The following is a 16,988-nucleotide window of genomic DNA, read 5'->3' on the forward strand; positions in this document are numbered from 1 at the left end:
GGAGACCACTGTTACAAATTGTGGACCCTTTGACTTCTACTTCTGTCCTAAGGTCATCCTTACATGTTACTGTGAATGTAGCAAGCAGAGAACCCCAAGTAATAAAGGAAATAAATCTATTCCATACATAGAGACGTTATTACTACTGCAATAATGCGCAGACCCCTGGAAGTTAGCGATATATCACAAGTGTAGTACTGACTATTACAGTAAATTTAAGAAATGTTTCAAATGGACATAACATTATGCCGAAGATGGATTTAGTGTGTTCTAGATTGCAAAGTGGTTAGGTAAAAATATGGGTCATTAGATTCTTATTCGCCATCAAATGCAATGTTCCTGTGAGATGCGTTGGCAATTGGCTGTGCATCAGTCCGTTCACCAGAGCCCTTTGAATCAAACATATTATGCAAATGGGAAAACTATTGTAATGTATAATACATAGGATTCCATTTATTCCAGGAGTCGGCTGCACAGAGACTTCTCGGGATAGAATAGCTACTTTAAATTGTATATTTTCTAAGCTCATGTATTTTTTATTTTTTTACTATGTAACTATAGAAAATACATCCAGATGCTTAAAACTTGTGTTGACCCCTCAGCCATTCTGATTCGTGGTTTTTCAGTTCTTCCTTTCACTCTATAGTTATTCCAATACTTTCATCTAAATGGACTTTCATCAACTAAAATGGACATAAAATGAACATGTCATTCCTCTGGACTAAGTCCCAGAGTCAAACTATGTGCTCACATCTCACATAAGTATGTTATTTCAGATGTGACATGACAGGTATGAGTTAAAGGCGATGCTATTCTATACAGTGCTTGATTTTCTTTGTTCAATGGAAACTCCCTGCTCAGACTTGTCATGCAAAATTAAGGAAAATGGCCTCCCTGAATCCTGGAAGTCCTGTTTTAGGTCAGGTCGGAGTGTTCACTGCAGTTAAGCCCCCTATGTCCCTTAGATGGGTCGGGTGATCATTTGGCTCACAGTTGTATAGGCCGTTTCTACCATTCACGAGAGCATTCACGTGGCCAAGCACTCCTGTGTTCTCTATAAGAGCGCCACCTAAAGATATCTCTATTGCATCTTATCTCAAGGAGATCAAATGATGAGTAGTCCAAAATTAGACATGTAAGTTCCTTATCTCCACTAACAATCATCCATCTGGGGCCTCGATACACACTAGACTGTCAGACTAACCCGCCGATATTGTCAGGTTCAGCCAACAGTAGTCCATGTGTATGGGGGGCTTTACACTTGACCCCAAGCAGGATTATATCTAAATCAGAAGCCGTTATCTGAGAAAAGAAACATCTTCTAAAAACAAATTACTCTTTATCAGGAAGGCAGCAGTTCAGGAGGATCTTATGATTACGTTATTGTATAAGGTGCATACTCTACTATATAAAATGTAGTATTCAGCAAAGATCAGCCAATTAACATTTTAAGACTTTAGAGAAAAAATACCTTAATGACTGGATTACTTCATCCAATTCAGATGTACCAACGCAGAAAACATTGCAGGTGCCAGCGCAGTTCTGCCAACTCTCTGCATCAATATGGTTCTATTTCCAAGATTCTCTCATTGAGAATGTGTAAATCTCAGTGACGTTAATCCATCAGTTGTTTGCTAATTAAATGCAATTCAAGATGGACTTTCAGCAGATAACATTATTTTTGTACAACTGAGCAAGTGAGATCCAGGATATTTGTATGGAAGCCTAGAAATTGTATCTAATACACAGGATATTTGCTGTCCACATACCGTGGCTTTCTGCCTCCAACGTGTCTATACTGATTGTATAAGTACAAGACAATATGGCTGCTTCCCTGGTGAATTTTTTCATTTGGCAGTGTGTGTCTGATAAATGATTGCAGAACAGAAACCATTTGAAGCTTATGGATATTACTGGCACAATTTCAGGAAAAAAAGCAACCATATTTTTTTTTCTGTTTTCATGAAACCCATATACAATTACCGTATTTAGGATCATTTCATGTTTAGAAAGCCATTCACTGGACTCCTACAGAATTGCCTCTAATGCCCAGATATACAGGGTGTGAGCACCTTATACAATGTGTATGACTTCAATGCCTTTGGATTAGATTTTTTTAAGAAAACGGATTCAACTTTTCCCTTTATGTTGACAATGAAGCGGGAGTGCGGAGTCTGTCTGCATTATTTTAAGTCTGAAATCTGTCAAAATAAATCATTTTGAATGGGAAGAATCTTTGGTCAAGTCGACAGAAGCACAGACACAAGTGAATAAAGAGAACATCATACTTTATGTGAGATGAAAGATTATTGAAAAGCTTTCTGTAATACAAATTTATGGTGAATTTTTATTAGCGAAAGGATAGAATCAAAGAAGCTCCAGGGATTGCAATGACTCCCTTGTCAGAAGGGCAAAAAATAAATCTGAAGATTGGGGTCTAACTGTAATAATATGAACTCTTCTTCTGCCTGGTTATAACAAGTGTGTGGCATTAATAGATTGGCCTTACATAGTAGGCATCTGTAGTGTGAACGATGTGCCAACATCTGACTGCACCAGATTCAAATATTAACATTAAATCTGTCTTACATATCCAATCACAGTTCTTACTACATGGCTAAAGTTGTGCCTTTCATCCTAAAGAGCACCTGTCATCAGATTCATGCTGCCAGAACCTTGGGCAAAACGAATCAGACACTGGCTGTGAGTGCAGATACCCTGTACCAGTCTGGCTGACCAGTCTGAAATGGATCCCCAAACGACTTCTCTCTGCCCTGCTTCAGTTCACTGACAGCTATCTCCCTACATATGTTTATATGTTGTGGTAGATCGGCTTACTCAGCTGTACATGGAGGTAGACACGGGAACACTGTCTCTTTAAGAACTTCCTTTGGTTTATTATATGTGGCATAAACCATGGTGAAGTAAAACAAACACAGCCCTCTGGGCAAAACAGGAAAACAAAGCAAAATGGTAGCACAAAGCACAGTTCTTTGGAAAGCGGGGTTCCTTCTGCTCACTGTTAGCAGAACACACATAGTTCAGGTTGGTTTCAGCACAACCTCTTCTCTGGAGTGTTCCTCTCCAGACACTGAATACCTACTGCCTTTGGAGGTCAGCTATTTAAGCCACATACCACACCCTGGGATGGAGATATGGTGGACAACCTCCCACCTGCTTTTTGATTGTCCACAAAAAACCCAGCTCATTATGCAAAGTGGTTGTTAACCCCTCACAGCACTTAATGAAGATCTCTGGGCTTTAGATCATTGATGCTATTAAGCACAGTGAAACATATCTCCCTTCCAGCACTTTACCAGTGACTTTGTCACAATGTACATAGGGAGGGACCTGTCAGTCACAGAGATTTATGGCAAACCTGCCTTAGACTAGTTAGCTAAGAAACATAATCATGGTCCCCATTTTCAAAGTATGTCTTCTCTCAAATTCTGGAGCGTTTTCACAAAATAAAATGCTGCAATCACTCAGCCAGTGTCTGATTCATTATTTCTATGTTTCAGGCAGCATGACTTTAATGACAGGTTCCCTTTAATGTTCCCTTTCTCTTTCTGATCCTGCTTCACAGCATCTACATTTCATTTACCATGTCCTCCTACAGGGTATCAACATGATATACTGATTTTTCTCACCTCAGCTTGATAATCTTTCTTCCTTTATTATATGCTCTCTATTCTACTTATTTTGCATTTTATTCCTATACATGGCTGGACAAGTAATATCTGATTCTTTTTCTGATATTTTATTATCTTCACAGTCTAATAATTCTCTATAATGACATGTTCTCTTTAAAGCTGGGACTACATAGAACGGACCATGTACAACAGTTGCATGTAGTCATACTAAAAAAAAAATCCCATAAACTCTCATGTGTGACTGACGTGATTATACTGTGATTTTTATCGCATATTTATTTCAATAATTAAACAGAATATGTAATAAAATCCCATTATGACAATCAGCCCTAGAAGAAACCCTCCAGGGTGTCATTGATGGAGGTGTCTCAATTAATGCATAAAAAAAAGGAAAAAATGTCTTTAGTTTCATAGTATAACCAACAAAGGACTGGATCCAAACAACTGATAGTGCTGTAATTCCTAGGGTCAGATGAGTGCTTCTTCGACAGCTTTCATGATAGACCTTTATTTTATATGACTGGAAGGATTTAGGCTGTGTGCACACGTTGCTTTTTTTCGCGTTTTTTTCATGTTTTTTCACTATAAAAACGCATTAAAAACGCATACATTATGCATCCCATAATTTAGAATGCATTCCGCAATTTTTGTGCACCTGATGCGTTTTTTCCGCAAAAAGAACGCATCGCGGTAAAAAATGCAGCATGTTCATTAATTTTGCGGATTTTTCGCGTTTTTCCTGCTATTTAATGCATTGGGAAGCTCCGGAAAAAACGCTTCAAAAACGCACTAAAACCGCGCAAAAAAAGCATCAAAAACGCGAAAAAAAACGCATGCAGATTTCTTGCAGAAAATGTCCGGTTGTTGCTCAGGAAATTTCTGCAAGAAATCCTGAACGTGTGCACATAGCCTGAAAGTGAACCTGTCAGCAGGATCTTACTAAGTATACTATAGGCATTGTCAGGGTGGCACTGTTATACTGATTATTTTAACACCTGGGGTAAAAAATCCATCTTGTGGTTCTTGTTTAATCAGTTGGACGTTTTCAGCTAGATGATATGCCCATGCTCCAGGGAGGGACTGTAGGCAGAGTCTTATCTTCCTGCTCAAAGCCCGAGAAAGACCTGCCCACAGGCCGCCCCGAAGCACAAACATATACCTCATCATAGAGACAGACTGTTTTTGCTTCGGTGCGGCCTGTGGGAAGGTCTTTCCTTGGTTTCTCTGGCTTAGAGCAGGAAGATAAGACTCTGTCTACAGTCCTGCCCCAGAGCTCGGGCATATCATTAACTGAAAACATCTAACACTGATTACACAAGAAACACAAGACGGATTTCTTCACCCCAGGTATCATTTTAATAATTGTAACAGCGGCAATATGACAATGTCTGTAGTTTACGGAGCAAAATCCTGCTGACAGGTTCACTTTAAGATTTACTCAACATCAATGCTACCCATCACTTTCCTTTTAATGGACCCCCTTTATCTACCAAGAAGAACTGTTGACACCAAACCCCTGGTTGATAATGGTAAGAAACACTTAGGACTTACCCTAAATTTAAGGGAAAGCATGTGGAACAAAACTTCATATTGTCCACTAAAGTGCATCGGCATCTCCTTTCTTTACATTGGACCATCCACCATAACCCCTAAATTTTTACTCTTAAAGCTGCAAAACCTCCATATACTCTGAAGACATTCCATCCCATTACATTTAAGACACTATCCACTCCTGTTTTGCTTGCATAAATCCCCATCAAGCAGTATAAACTCCATTATCTCTGAGCCATGCTTAGTAACAATCATCCTTCCGGCTCATATGAAACTAGGAAACTGTTAATACCTTTAAAAGGAATCTTAAACCATATTACCTATAACTAGTAAGTGTGACCCTTCGGTACCTTTTACTAAGCACATTTATCTGGTTTGGGCTTCTACACTAGCAGGTTGGCTAGCTGTGAATAATGCAAGTGATTCTAATGCTTGTACATGGACTAATGAACCACTAGAAAAGGCTTATATCAGCCTGGATCTGTCGTCACAGGCACGAATGTGTCTACAAATTATTGTTTGTCATCAGTATTAATGTAAATCAATGTTATGTTCTGTGTTTGCAGCCTGACAAGACATTTTACATTTCATTGTGAATTTTCCAGGAGTCATAATGGGCAGGTTGTAACAAATTAACAAATTCATATTATTAGACAGCATAATGGAAAGCTATTAAATAGATTTAATAGCACATTTTAGTCCTGATAAAGTAAAAGGGTAACACAATAGTGACAAATTGATGCTTTCTCATAATGTGTAGAAACGCTGGACTATTGCTGATGAATGCGCCCATGTTGTAGTATTTAAGATATTCTATATTGGAAAAGTGGAATATAGTTACACAACCATGTACAAGGCTGTAGGGGTTCACTTAATACTATACATGTGATGCATTACTTATTTACAAGCATTCCCTACACGTACATTATGCAGTCCCGTGAAACAGCTGAGCAGCGGAGGCACAATAGTCGGACCCCCACTGATCTAATATTGATGGCCTATACTAAGGCTCGGTCGTCAGTTTCAAAGAACTAAAAAACATTCCTATACTTTATTCAGGTTGCAGTTACCAGTAATACCCGCTCATCGGCAACATTATTAAATACGTTTAGTCTGGCAGAAACAAAAAGCGATTCTGAATACTTGTTTGCTCATGATTTTCTGCCATCTGTTCAATGTAACTTATTGGTTATTATTGAATACGCCAATTTTGGATTCATGTCCAGAGATTGATATACTGATCAATCTTAAATAAATGTAACATAGTTTGAGAATTTGAGTAATTATTCTTGTGTGTATTGCTTGTGTACAGAAGAAGAAATCATCTTAAGAAATGCTAATGTATTTTCAGTCAATAAACATGTAATATTTTTCCAGTTGTAAAATCATCATTGACTTAAATTCCATATTTCCAATCATCTCACTGATCCCTTCTGAACCATATTAACAGGTCTACAGAAAGCGCAGACAGTACAGAATATTCACCCCTGTACAAGTTAGTGTGACTCATTTCCCATTCATGTTCTGTTATTATATTTAGTGATCCCACCTTTTTTTATGAACCTGTCACCATGTTTCCCTATATAAGCTGAATCCTTCCAGATGCCTAGAATAATATTCCTGCAAACTCTTCATAAGATCACAGCTGCCCATGCATACCTAAAAAATGCCTTTATAGTTGTTCCTCTCCATATGCTCCTCAGCTCTGAGCGGTGCGATGGGCATCACCACCGGACAGTGCTCAGCTCCTCCTCTGTCCCACCAATCATGGTTTCTCCAGCCTGGATTGACATCGCTGACATCCATGCAGACTGTTCCTCCTGAGTAGCTCTTCTCCCCTACTACAGACACAGCAGTTGAATGGACTCAGGATGACGTAGGAGACATCAGCCACATCAGTCAAGGCTGGAGAGACAGTGATGGCGGAGACAGAGGAGGAGCTGAGCACAGTCTGGAGACGCCCATCGGACCACTCGGTTCCAATTACTACGTATATGGAAAGGAAAAATTATAAAAACATCTTCTTAGGAGAGCTGTGAGGTTATGAAGAGGTTGCGGGAATATTATTCTAGTCTAGTAACAGATATGGTTTATTAATTGAAAATCTAGTGAGTGGTACATAGCTGTGGCTGTATCAACATGGGACCCATGGCAGTAGAAAAATGAAAATATGCTATGAGGAGGTAAAGACTCGAAATCTGATTTTCCAAATCTACCCTTCTTGGTTCCATCAGTAGAATCTTGGTTCCACTTATGGTGCTTAATAGCCTGTATTCCGTCAATGGAGATAGGAAACGCAGTCTCCTTCCATCACTGCAATGACATACTACAGACACCAAAAATCTAATTCTGTTAGCTCTGCTGGGAAGAGCAATTGTGGGGAATTGGATCTTCCTGCACGTGTTCTTTCCTTATACCCAAATGACAACACTGATAAAGAGAACAATTAGTTTATAGATAGATGAGCAAATAGCTGTAAATGCAGTTTACTAGTATTGACTCGTTGGCTTAAATTCCAGATATTATTTTATTTGTCCTTTATCGAGTAGTATTTCTCAGTGCATTGCTTAACTCCGCGGCAAGTCTCACGACTAGACACATATTTTGTGTAAGGTGTACAGAATTTATTAGAAATTTTTCTTTTTCAGCAGCTTAGGCAATGATTGTCGATTGTGATAGCCTATTAATGTTTTCTCTTTATTATCCATTATTTACAGGACTGGCTGACGAGATTTGGCTACTTGCCTCCACCAGATCCAGTTACAGGACAGTTGCAGACGCAGGAGGAGTTGTCAAAAGCAATAAAGGCAATGCAAGAATTTGGTGGACTAAAACCTACTGGAATACTAGGTGAGATTACACTGTACAAGTATTAGTCCACAGACGATGTCTCCATACATAGAGAACTGTCACTTTATTTCTAAATTGTGTTCTGTATGGTTACAATGCATTAGAAAATGATCCATCTCCCTGAAGGACAGGAAAAATATATATCCTTGTACCGTGTTAGCCAGTAGATAGAAAAATATTTAGAATTTAGAGTCCTCAGTGGTTGATACTAGGCTTGAGTGAAACGGATCGAGCAAATTCAGAAGTCGCCGACTTTTGGCAAAGTCGGGTTTCATGAAACCCGACCCGATCCTAGTGTGGGATCGGCCATGCGGTCGGCAATCTTCGCGCCAAAGTCGCGTTTCGTATGACGCGTTTGGCGCCATTTTTTCAGCCAATGAAGGAGCGTGGGCAGAGTGATGACATAGGTCTTAGGGGCGTGCACACCTATCGCCATCTTCTCGCTTGTGCGCTGTAGCGATTTGCAATGTGTAACACCAGCTTTTCTGTTCAGGGACGGAGGGGGAGAGAGAGAGAGAGAGAGAGATATTTCCCATCGACTTTGCATTGGGTTTCGTGTTTCGGTCGATCCCCGACTTTTCGCGATAATCGGCCGATTTCACTCGACTCGACTTTTGAGATAGTCGGGTTTCGCGAAACCCGACTCGACCCTAAAAAAGTAAAAGTCGCTCAACCCTAGCTGATACCTTTTAATGGCTAACTGAAAAGATGGTAACAAATTGCAAGCTTTCGAGACTACACAGGTCTCCTCATCAGGCAAAGGCTAGTACAACATCTGAAGAATCACATATTTATACAAGAGGACACTTCTTATCTATTGCATTATTTATATGCCCTGTTGTGTATAAATATGTGACTGTTAGATTTTGTGTTATTCTTTGCCTGATGAAGAGACACGAGTAGTGTTGAAAGCTTGCAAATTTGTTCCCATCTTTTCAGTTAGCCATTAAAAGACAACATAAAGGACAGGCATAATTAGATCTGGACTTCTACTCGTTATTGCCTGGTCACAGCATTACTTGAGGTGATTTGTCCTTTACTGGTACAGCATGGCCTTCAGTGTGTCCCCATAAAGATAAAATCAGGAGGGCTAAATGATCCAGGGACAATAAAAAGGGGCCTTGATGGAGACCATGGCAGCTCAAAACTGTGATGCCTGATCTGAGGAGACCCACCTGAGCATAACAGTAACCCACTTGCACAATGTGTTAAATCTCCAAACACAAGCATCATGGATAATAAAGGGGATCGTAGTCCAAATAAATGTATGCAGGGAACTCCAAATAATACATGCAATGGAGAAAATAGGTATTTGATACACTGCCAATTTTGCAAGTTTTCCCACCTACAATGAATGGAGAAGTCTGTAATTTTTTTGTATCATAGGTACACTTCAACTGTGGGAGACAGAATCTAAAAATAAAAAAACAGAAAATTCTGCTGTATGATTCTTAAATAATTAAATTGGATTTTATTGCATGAAATAATTATTTGATTACCCATGAACTAGCAATTATTCTCGCTCTTACAGACCTGTTAGTTGTTCTTTAAGAATCCCTCCTATTCTGCACTCAGTACCTATATTAATTGCACCTGTTTGAACTTGTTACCTTTATAAAAGACACCTGTCCACACAATCAATCACACTCCAACCTCTCCACCATGGCCAAGACCAAAGAGCTAAGGACACCAGGGACAGAATTGTAGGTATGCACAAAGCTGGGATAGGCTACATGAAAATAGGCAAGCAGCTTGGTGAAAAGGCAACAATTGTTGGCACAATAATTAGAAAATGGAGAAAACACAAGATGACTGTCAAACTTCCCATGGTCTGGAGCTCTAGGCAAGATTTCGTCTTGTGGGGCGATGATTCTGAAAAAGGTCAGGAATCAGCCCAGAACTACACAGGAGGACCTGTCAATAAGCTAAAGACAGCAGGGACTAAAGTCTCAAACATTACCACTAGGGTTGAGCGAAACGGGTCGTTCATTTTCAAAAGTCGCCGACTTTTGGCAAAGTCGGGTTTCATGAAACCCGATCCGAACCCTGTGCGGGGTCGGCCATGCGGTACGCGACTTTCGCGCCAAAGTCGCGTTTCAATGACGCGAAAAGCGCCATTTCTCAGCCAATGAAGGTAAACGCAGAGTGTGGGCAGCGTGATGACATAGGTCCTGGTCCCCACCATCTTAGAGAAGGGCATTGCAGTGATTGGCTTGCTGTCTGCGGCGTCACAGGGGCTATAAAGGGGCGTTCCCGCCGACCGCCATGTTACTGCTGCTGATCTGAGCTTAGGGAGAGGTTGCTGCCGCTTCGTCAGAAGCAGGGATAGCGTTAGGCAGGGTCTATTAACCACCAAACCGCTTGTGCTGTAGCGATTTCCACTGCCCAACACCACCTTCGGTGTGCAGGGACAGTGGAAGCTACATTTTTTTTTTTTTTCCCTCAGCGCTGTAGCTCATTGGGCTGCCCTAGAAGGCTCCCTGATAGCTGCATTGCTGTGTGTACGCCGCTGTGCAAACCAACTGCTTTTTTCAAAGCACAAATCCTCTTGTTCCTTCCTTTCTGCACAGCTATCTTTTTTGTTTGTACACACTTTTTATTTAATTTGTGCATCAGTCCACTCCTTATTGCTGCCTGCCATACCTGGCTGAGATTACTGCAGGGAGATAGTAATTGAAGGACACTCCCTGTTTTTTTTTGTTTTGTTTTGTTTGTTTTTTGTGGGAGATTAAGATTGACATTTCTGCTAGAGTGCCATCCCTGTGTGTGCCATCTCTCAGTCAGTGGGCCATAGAAAGCCTATTAATTTTTTTGCTTGATTTGGGTTATAAAATCTACCTGAAAAAATCACTACATCAATCAGTGGGAGAAAAATATTGGCCTCAGGGCTTGTGTGCCACTCCTGACTCCTGTGTGCATCATCACTCACTCAGTGGGCCATAGAAAGCCCTTTTTTTTTGCTTTATTTGGGTTCTAAATTCTACCTGAAAAAATCAATAAATCAATCAGTGGGAGATTAATATTGGCCTTTGGGCTTGTGTGCCAGTCCTAAGCGTGCCATCTCTCTCTCTCAGATAGTGGGCCATAGAAAGCCTATTTATTATTTTTTTTATTGGGTTTATAAATTTTCCCTGGAACAAAAAAAAAAAAAAGTGGGAGATTAATATTGGCCTCTGGGCTTGTGTGCCAGTCCTGAGCGTGCCATCTCTCTCACAAATAGTGGGCCATAGAAAGCCTATTTATTTTATTTTTTTTGGTTTTATAAATTCTCCCTGAAAAAAAAAGGGAGATTAATATTGGCCTTTGGGCTTGTGTGCCAGTCCTAAGCGTGCCATCTCTCTCTCTCAGATAGTGGGCCATAGAAAGCCTATTTATTATTTTTTTTATTGGGTTTATAAATTTTCCCTGAAAAAAAATAAAAAGTGGGAGATTAATATTGGCCTCTGGGCTTGTGTGCCAGTCCTGAGCGTGCCATCTCTCTCACAAATAGTGGGCCATAGAAAGCCTATTTATTTTTTTGGTTGATTTGGGTTCTAAATTCTACCTGAAAAAATCAATAAATCAATCAGTGGGAGATAAATATTGGCCTCTGGGCTTGTGTGCCACTCCTGACTCCTGTGTGCGTCATCTCTCACTCAGTGGGCCATAGAAAGCCTATTTTTTGTTTTATTTGTTTTATAAATTCTCCCTGAAAAAATCATTTTTATTTTATTTGGTTTCTAAATTCTTCCTGAAAAAATAATTTTTTTTTTTATTATTTTTTTTTTCTAAAGTCTCCCTGGAAAAAAAAAAAAAATCAAATCAGTGGGAGATTAATATTGCCCTTTCTGCTTGTGTGCCAGTCTTGACTCCTGGGTGTGCCATCTCTTTCTCTCTCTCCAATTGTGGGAAATAGAAAGCCTATTATTTTTTTAGCTTGATTTGGGTTCCAAAATCTACCTGAAAAAATCACTACATCAATCAGTGGGAGATAAATATTGGCCTCTGGGCTTGTGTGCCACTCCTGACTCCTGTGTGCGTCATCTCTCACTCAGTGGGCCATAGAAAGCCTTTTTTTGTTTTATTTGTTTTCTAAATTCTCCCTGAAAAAATCATTTTATTTTATTTGGTTTCTAAATTCTTCCTGAAAAAATCATTTTATTCTATTTTTTTTTCCTAAAGTCTCCCTGAAAAAAACAAAAAAAATCAAATCAGTGGGAGATTAATATTGCCCTTTCTGCTTGTGTGCCAGTCTTGACTCCTGGGTGTGCCATCTCTCTCTCTCTCTCCAATTGTGGGCCATAGAAAGCCTATTTTTTTTTTAGCTTGATTTGGGTTCCAAAATCTACCTGAAAAAATCACTACATCAATCAGTGGGAGATAAATATTGGCCTCTGGGCTTGTGTGCCACTCCTGACTCCTGTGTGCGTCATCTCTCACTCAGTGGGCCATAGAAAGCCTTTTTTTGTTTTATTTGTTTTCTAAATTCTCCCTGAAAAAATCATTTTATTTTATTTGGTTTCTAAATTCTTCCTGAAAAAATCATTTTATTCTATTATTTTTTTTTCCTAAAGTCTCCCTGAAAAAAAAAAAAATCAAATCAGTGGGAGATTAATATTGCCCTTTCTGCTTGTGTGCCAGTCTTGACTCCTGGGTGTGCCATCTCTCTCTCTCTCTCCAATTGTGGGCCATAGAAAGCCTATTATTTGTTTAGCTTGATTTGGGTTCCAAAATCTACCTGAAAAAATCACTACATCAATCAGTGGGAGATAAATATTGGCCTCTGGGCTTGTGTGCCACTCCTGACTCCTGTGTGCGTCATCTCTCACTCAGTGGGCCATAGAAAGCCTTTTTTTGTTTTATTTGTTTTCTAAATTCTCCCTGAAAAAATCATTTTATTTTATTTGGTTTCTAAATTCTTCCTGAAAAAATCATTTTATTCTATTTTTTTTTCCTAAAGTCTCCCTGAAAAAAAAAAAAATCAAATCAGTGGGAGATTAATATTGCCCTTTCTGCTTGTGTGCCAGTCTTGACTCCTGGGTGTGCCATCTCTCTCTCTCTCTCCAATTGTGGGCCATAGAAAGCCTATTTTTTTTTTTAGCTTGATTTGGGTTCCAAAATCTACCTGAAAAAATCACTACATCAATCAGTGGGAGATAAATATTGGCCTCTGGGCTTATGTGCCACTCCTGACTCCTGTGTGCGTCATCTCTCACTCAGTGGGCCATAGAAAGCCTTTTTTTGTTTTATTTGTTTTCTAAATTCTCCCTGAAAAAATCATTTTATTTTATTTGGTTTCTAAATTCTTCCTGAAAAAATCATTTTATTCTATTATTTTTTTTTCCTAAAGTCTCCCTGAAAAAAAAAAAAATCAAATCAGTGGGAGATTAATATTGCCCTTTCTGCTTGTGTGCCAGTCTTGACTCCTGTGTGTGCCATCTCTCTCTCTCTCTCCAATTGTGGGCCATAGAAAGCCTATTATTTGTTTAGCTTGATTTGGGTTCCAAAATCTACCTGAAAAAATCACTACATCAATCAGTGGGAGATAAATATTGGCCTCTGGGCTTGTGTGCCACTCCTGACTCCTGTGTGCGTCATCTCTCACTCAGTGGGCCATAGAAAGCCTTTTTTTGTTTTATTTGTTTTCTAAATTCTCCCTGAAAAAATCATTTTATTTTATTTGGTTTCTAAATTCTTCCTGAAAAAATCATTTTATTCTATTATTTTTTTTTCCTAAAGTCTCCCTGAAAAAAACAAAACAAAACAAATCAGTGGGAGATTAATATTGCCCTTTCTGCTTGTGTGCCAGTCTTGACTCCTGGGTGTGCCATCTCTCTCTCTCTCTCTCTCCAATTGTGGGCCATAGAAAGCCTATTTTTTTTTTAGCTTGATTTGGGTTCCAAAATCTACCTGAAAAAATCACTACATCAATCAGTGGGAGATAAATATTGGCCTCTGGGCTTGTGTGCCACTCCTGACTCCTGTCTGCGTCATCTCTCACTCAGTGGGCCATAGAAAGCCTTTTTTTGTTTTATTTGTTTTCTAAATTCTCCCTGAAAAAATCATTTTAATTTATTTGGTTTCTAAATTCTTCCTGAAAAAATCATTTTATTCTATTATTTTTTTTTCCTAAAGTCTCCCTGAAAAAAAAAACAAAAACAAATCAGTGGGAGATTAATAATGCCCTTTCTGCTTGTGTGCCAGTCTTGACTCCTGGGTGTGCCATCTCTCTCTCTCTCTCCAATTCTGGGCCATAGAAAGCCTATTTTTTTTTTAGCTTGATTTGGGTTCCAAAATCTACCTGAAAAAATCACTACATCAATCAGTGGGAGATAAATATTGGCCTCTGGGCTTATGTGCCACTCCTGACTCCTGTGTGCGTCATCTCTCACTCAGTGGGCCATAGAAAGCCTTTTTTTGTTTTATTTGTTTTCTAAATTCTCCCTGAAAAAATCATTTTATTTTATTTGGTTTCTAAATTCTTCCTGAAAAAATCATTTTATTCTATTATTTTTTTTTCCTAAAGTCTCCCTGAAAAAAAAAAAAATCAAATCAGTGGGAGATTAATATTGCCCTTTCTGCTTGTGTGCCAGTCTTGACTCCTGGGTGTGCCATCTCTCTCTCTCTCTCCAATTGTGGGCCATAGAAAGCCTATTATTTGTTTAGCTTGATTTGGGTTCCAAAATCTACCTGAAAAAATCACTACATCAATCAGTGGGAGATAAATATTGGCCTCTGGGCTTGTGTGCCACTCCTGACTCCTGTGTGCGTCATCTCTCACTCAGTGGGCCATAGAAAGCCTTTTTTTGTTTTATTTGTTTTCTAAATTCTCCCTGAAAAAATCATTTTATTTTATTTGGTTTCTAAATTCTTCCTGAAAAAATCATTTTATTCTATTATTTTTTTTTCCTAAAGTCTCCCTGAAAAAAACAAAACAAAACAAATCAGTGGGAGATTAATATTGCCCTTTCTGCTTGTGTGCCAGTCTTGACTCCTGGGTGTGCCATCTCTCTCTCTCTCTCTCTCCAATTGTGGGCCATAGAAAGCCTATTTTTTTTTTAGCTTGATTTGGGTTCCAAAATCTACCTGAAAAAATCACTACATCAATCAGTGGGAGATAAATATTGGCCTCTGGGCTTGTGTGCCACTCCTGACTCCTGTCTGCGTCATCTCTCACTCAGTGGGCCATAGAAAGCCTTTTTTTGTTTTATTTGTTTTCTAAATTCTCCCTGAAAAAATCATTTTAATTTATTTGGTTTCTAAATTCTTCCTGAAAAAATCATTTTATTCTATTATTTTTTTTTCCTAAAGTCTCCCTGAAAAAAAAAACAAAAACAAATCAGTGGGAGATTAATAATGCCCTTTCTGCTTGTGTGCCAGTCTTGACTCCTGGGTGTGCCATCTCTCTCTCTCTCTCCAATTCTGGGCCATAGAAAGCCTATTTTTTTTTTAGCTTGATTTGGGTTCCAAAATCTACCTGAAAAAATCACTACATCAATCAGTGGGAGATAAATATTGGCCTCTGGGCTTGTGTGCCACTCCTGACTCCTGTGTGCGTCATCTCTCACTCAGTGGGCCATAGAAAGCCTTTTTTTGTTTTATTTGTTTTCTAAATTCTCCCTGAAAAAATCATTTTATTTTATTTGGTTTCTAAATTCTTCCTGAAAAAATCATTTTATTCTATTATTTTTTTTTCCTAAAGTCTCCCTGAAAAAAAAAAAAAATCAAATCAGTGGGAGATTAATATTGCCCTTTCTGCTTGTGTGCCAGTCTTGACTCCTGGGTGTGCCATCTCTCTCTCTCTCTCTCCAATTGTGGGCCATAGAAAGCCTATTTTTTTTTTACCTTGATTTGGGTTCCAAAATCTACCTGAAAAAATCACTACATCAATCAGTAGGAGATAAATATTGGCCTCTGGGCTTGTGTGCCACTCCTGACTCCTGTGTGCGTCATCTCTCACTCAGTGGGCCATAGAAAGCCTTTTTTTGTTTTATTTGTTTTCTAAATTCTCCCTGAAAAAATCATTTTATTTTATTTGGTTTCTAAATTCTTCCTGAAAAAATCATTTTATTCTATTTTTTTTTTCCTAAAGTCTCCCTGAAAAAAAAAAAAAATCAAATCAGTGGGAGATTAATATTTACATTTGTGCTTCAGTGACAGTCCTGCGTGTGTGGCATCTCTCTCATTTGTTGCCACCAACAACAGAGTGTGTAAGATTGTGCCTGATTTTCGTTGTGGTCTCACTCACCTGTAAAGGGGTAGCTAAATCATACTGAAGTTATAGCTCACCGTGTAAGTTGTGTGACAGCAACAAATACCGTTAGTTTGGTTATGTTTTTAAAACAATGAGGAAGTCTGGTGGAAGAGGTCGTGGCCGGGGGCGTTCATTGTCAGCTGGTAATGAGGGTAGTGGTGGAGCATCAGCTGGTCATGGGAAAAAAAATATTGCACCTAAGTCTAGAGCTGTGGAGCCAGGTTCGTCGTCTGGCTACACAAGGCCTCGAACGCTCCCTTTTCTGGGAGTAGGAAAACCGCTTTTAAAGCCGGAGCAGCAAGAGCAAGTTTTGGCTTATCTTGCTGACTCAGCCTCTAGCTCTTTTGCCTCCTCTCGTGAAACTGGTAAATGTCAAAGCAGCGCGTCGTTAGTGGATGTTCACAGTCAGGGACAAGTCACTTCCTTGTCCTCTTCAGCAAAAACAACAACAGAGAAGAATGCAGCAGGCGACACAACGGGTTACTCCATGGAGCTCTTTACACATACCGTCCCTGGCTTAGAAAGTGAAGCAGTTAACAGTCCATGCCCATTACAAGTTGAATCTGACATGGAGTGCACTGATGCACAGCCACAGCCAGACTACTATGCTGGTCCTTTGACTCAGACCACAACATTGTCCTCGCAGGGTAATGATCAAGAATCAGACCCTGATGAGACTATGTTGCCCCATCACGAACGCT

At 39.3% G+C, this 16,988-nt stretch overlaps 1 protein-coding gene across 2 annotated transcripts in view; it reads left to right on the forward strand.

Annotated features, from left to right (window-relative positions):
- Positions 1-16,988, forward strand: part of MMP17 (matrix metallopeptidase 17) — a 281,400-nt gene that overhangs the window by 177,492 nt on the left and 86,920 nt on the right. For both annotated transcript variants that reach the window (XM_069756062.1, XM_069756063.1), the window contains exon 2: positions 7,922-8,054. In XM_069756062.1, the coding sequence (XP_069612163.1) occupies positions 7,922-8,054 (133 nt within the window). The remainder of the gene's footprint in view (positions 1-7,921; positions 8,055-16,988) is intronic.

The sequence above is a fragment of the Ranitomeya imitator genome, chromosome 1, assembly GCF_032444005.1.
Source record: "Ranitomeya imitator isolate aRanImi1 chromosome 1, aRanImi1.pri, whole genome shotgun sequence".
Lineage (NCBI taxonomy): Eukaryota > Metazoa > Chordata > Amphibia > Anura > Dendrobatidae > Ranitomeya > Ranitomeya imitator.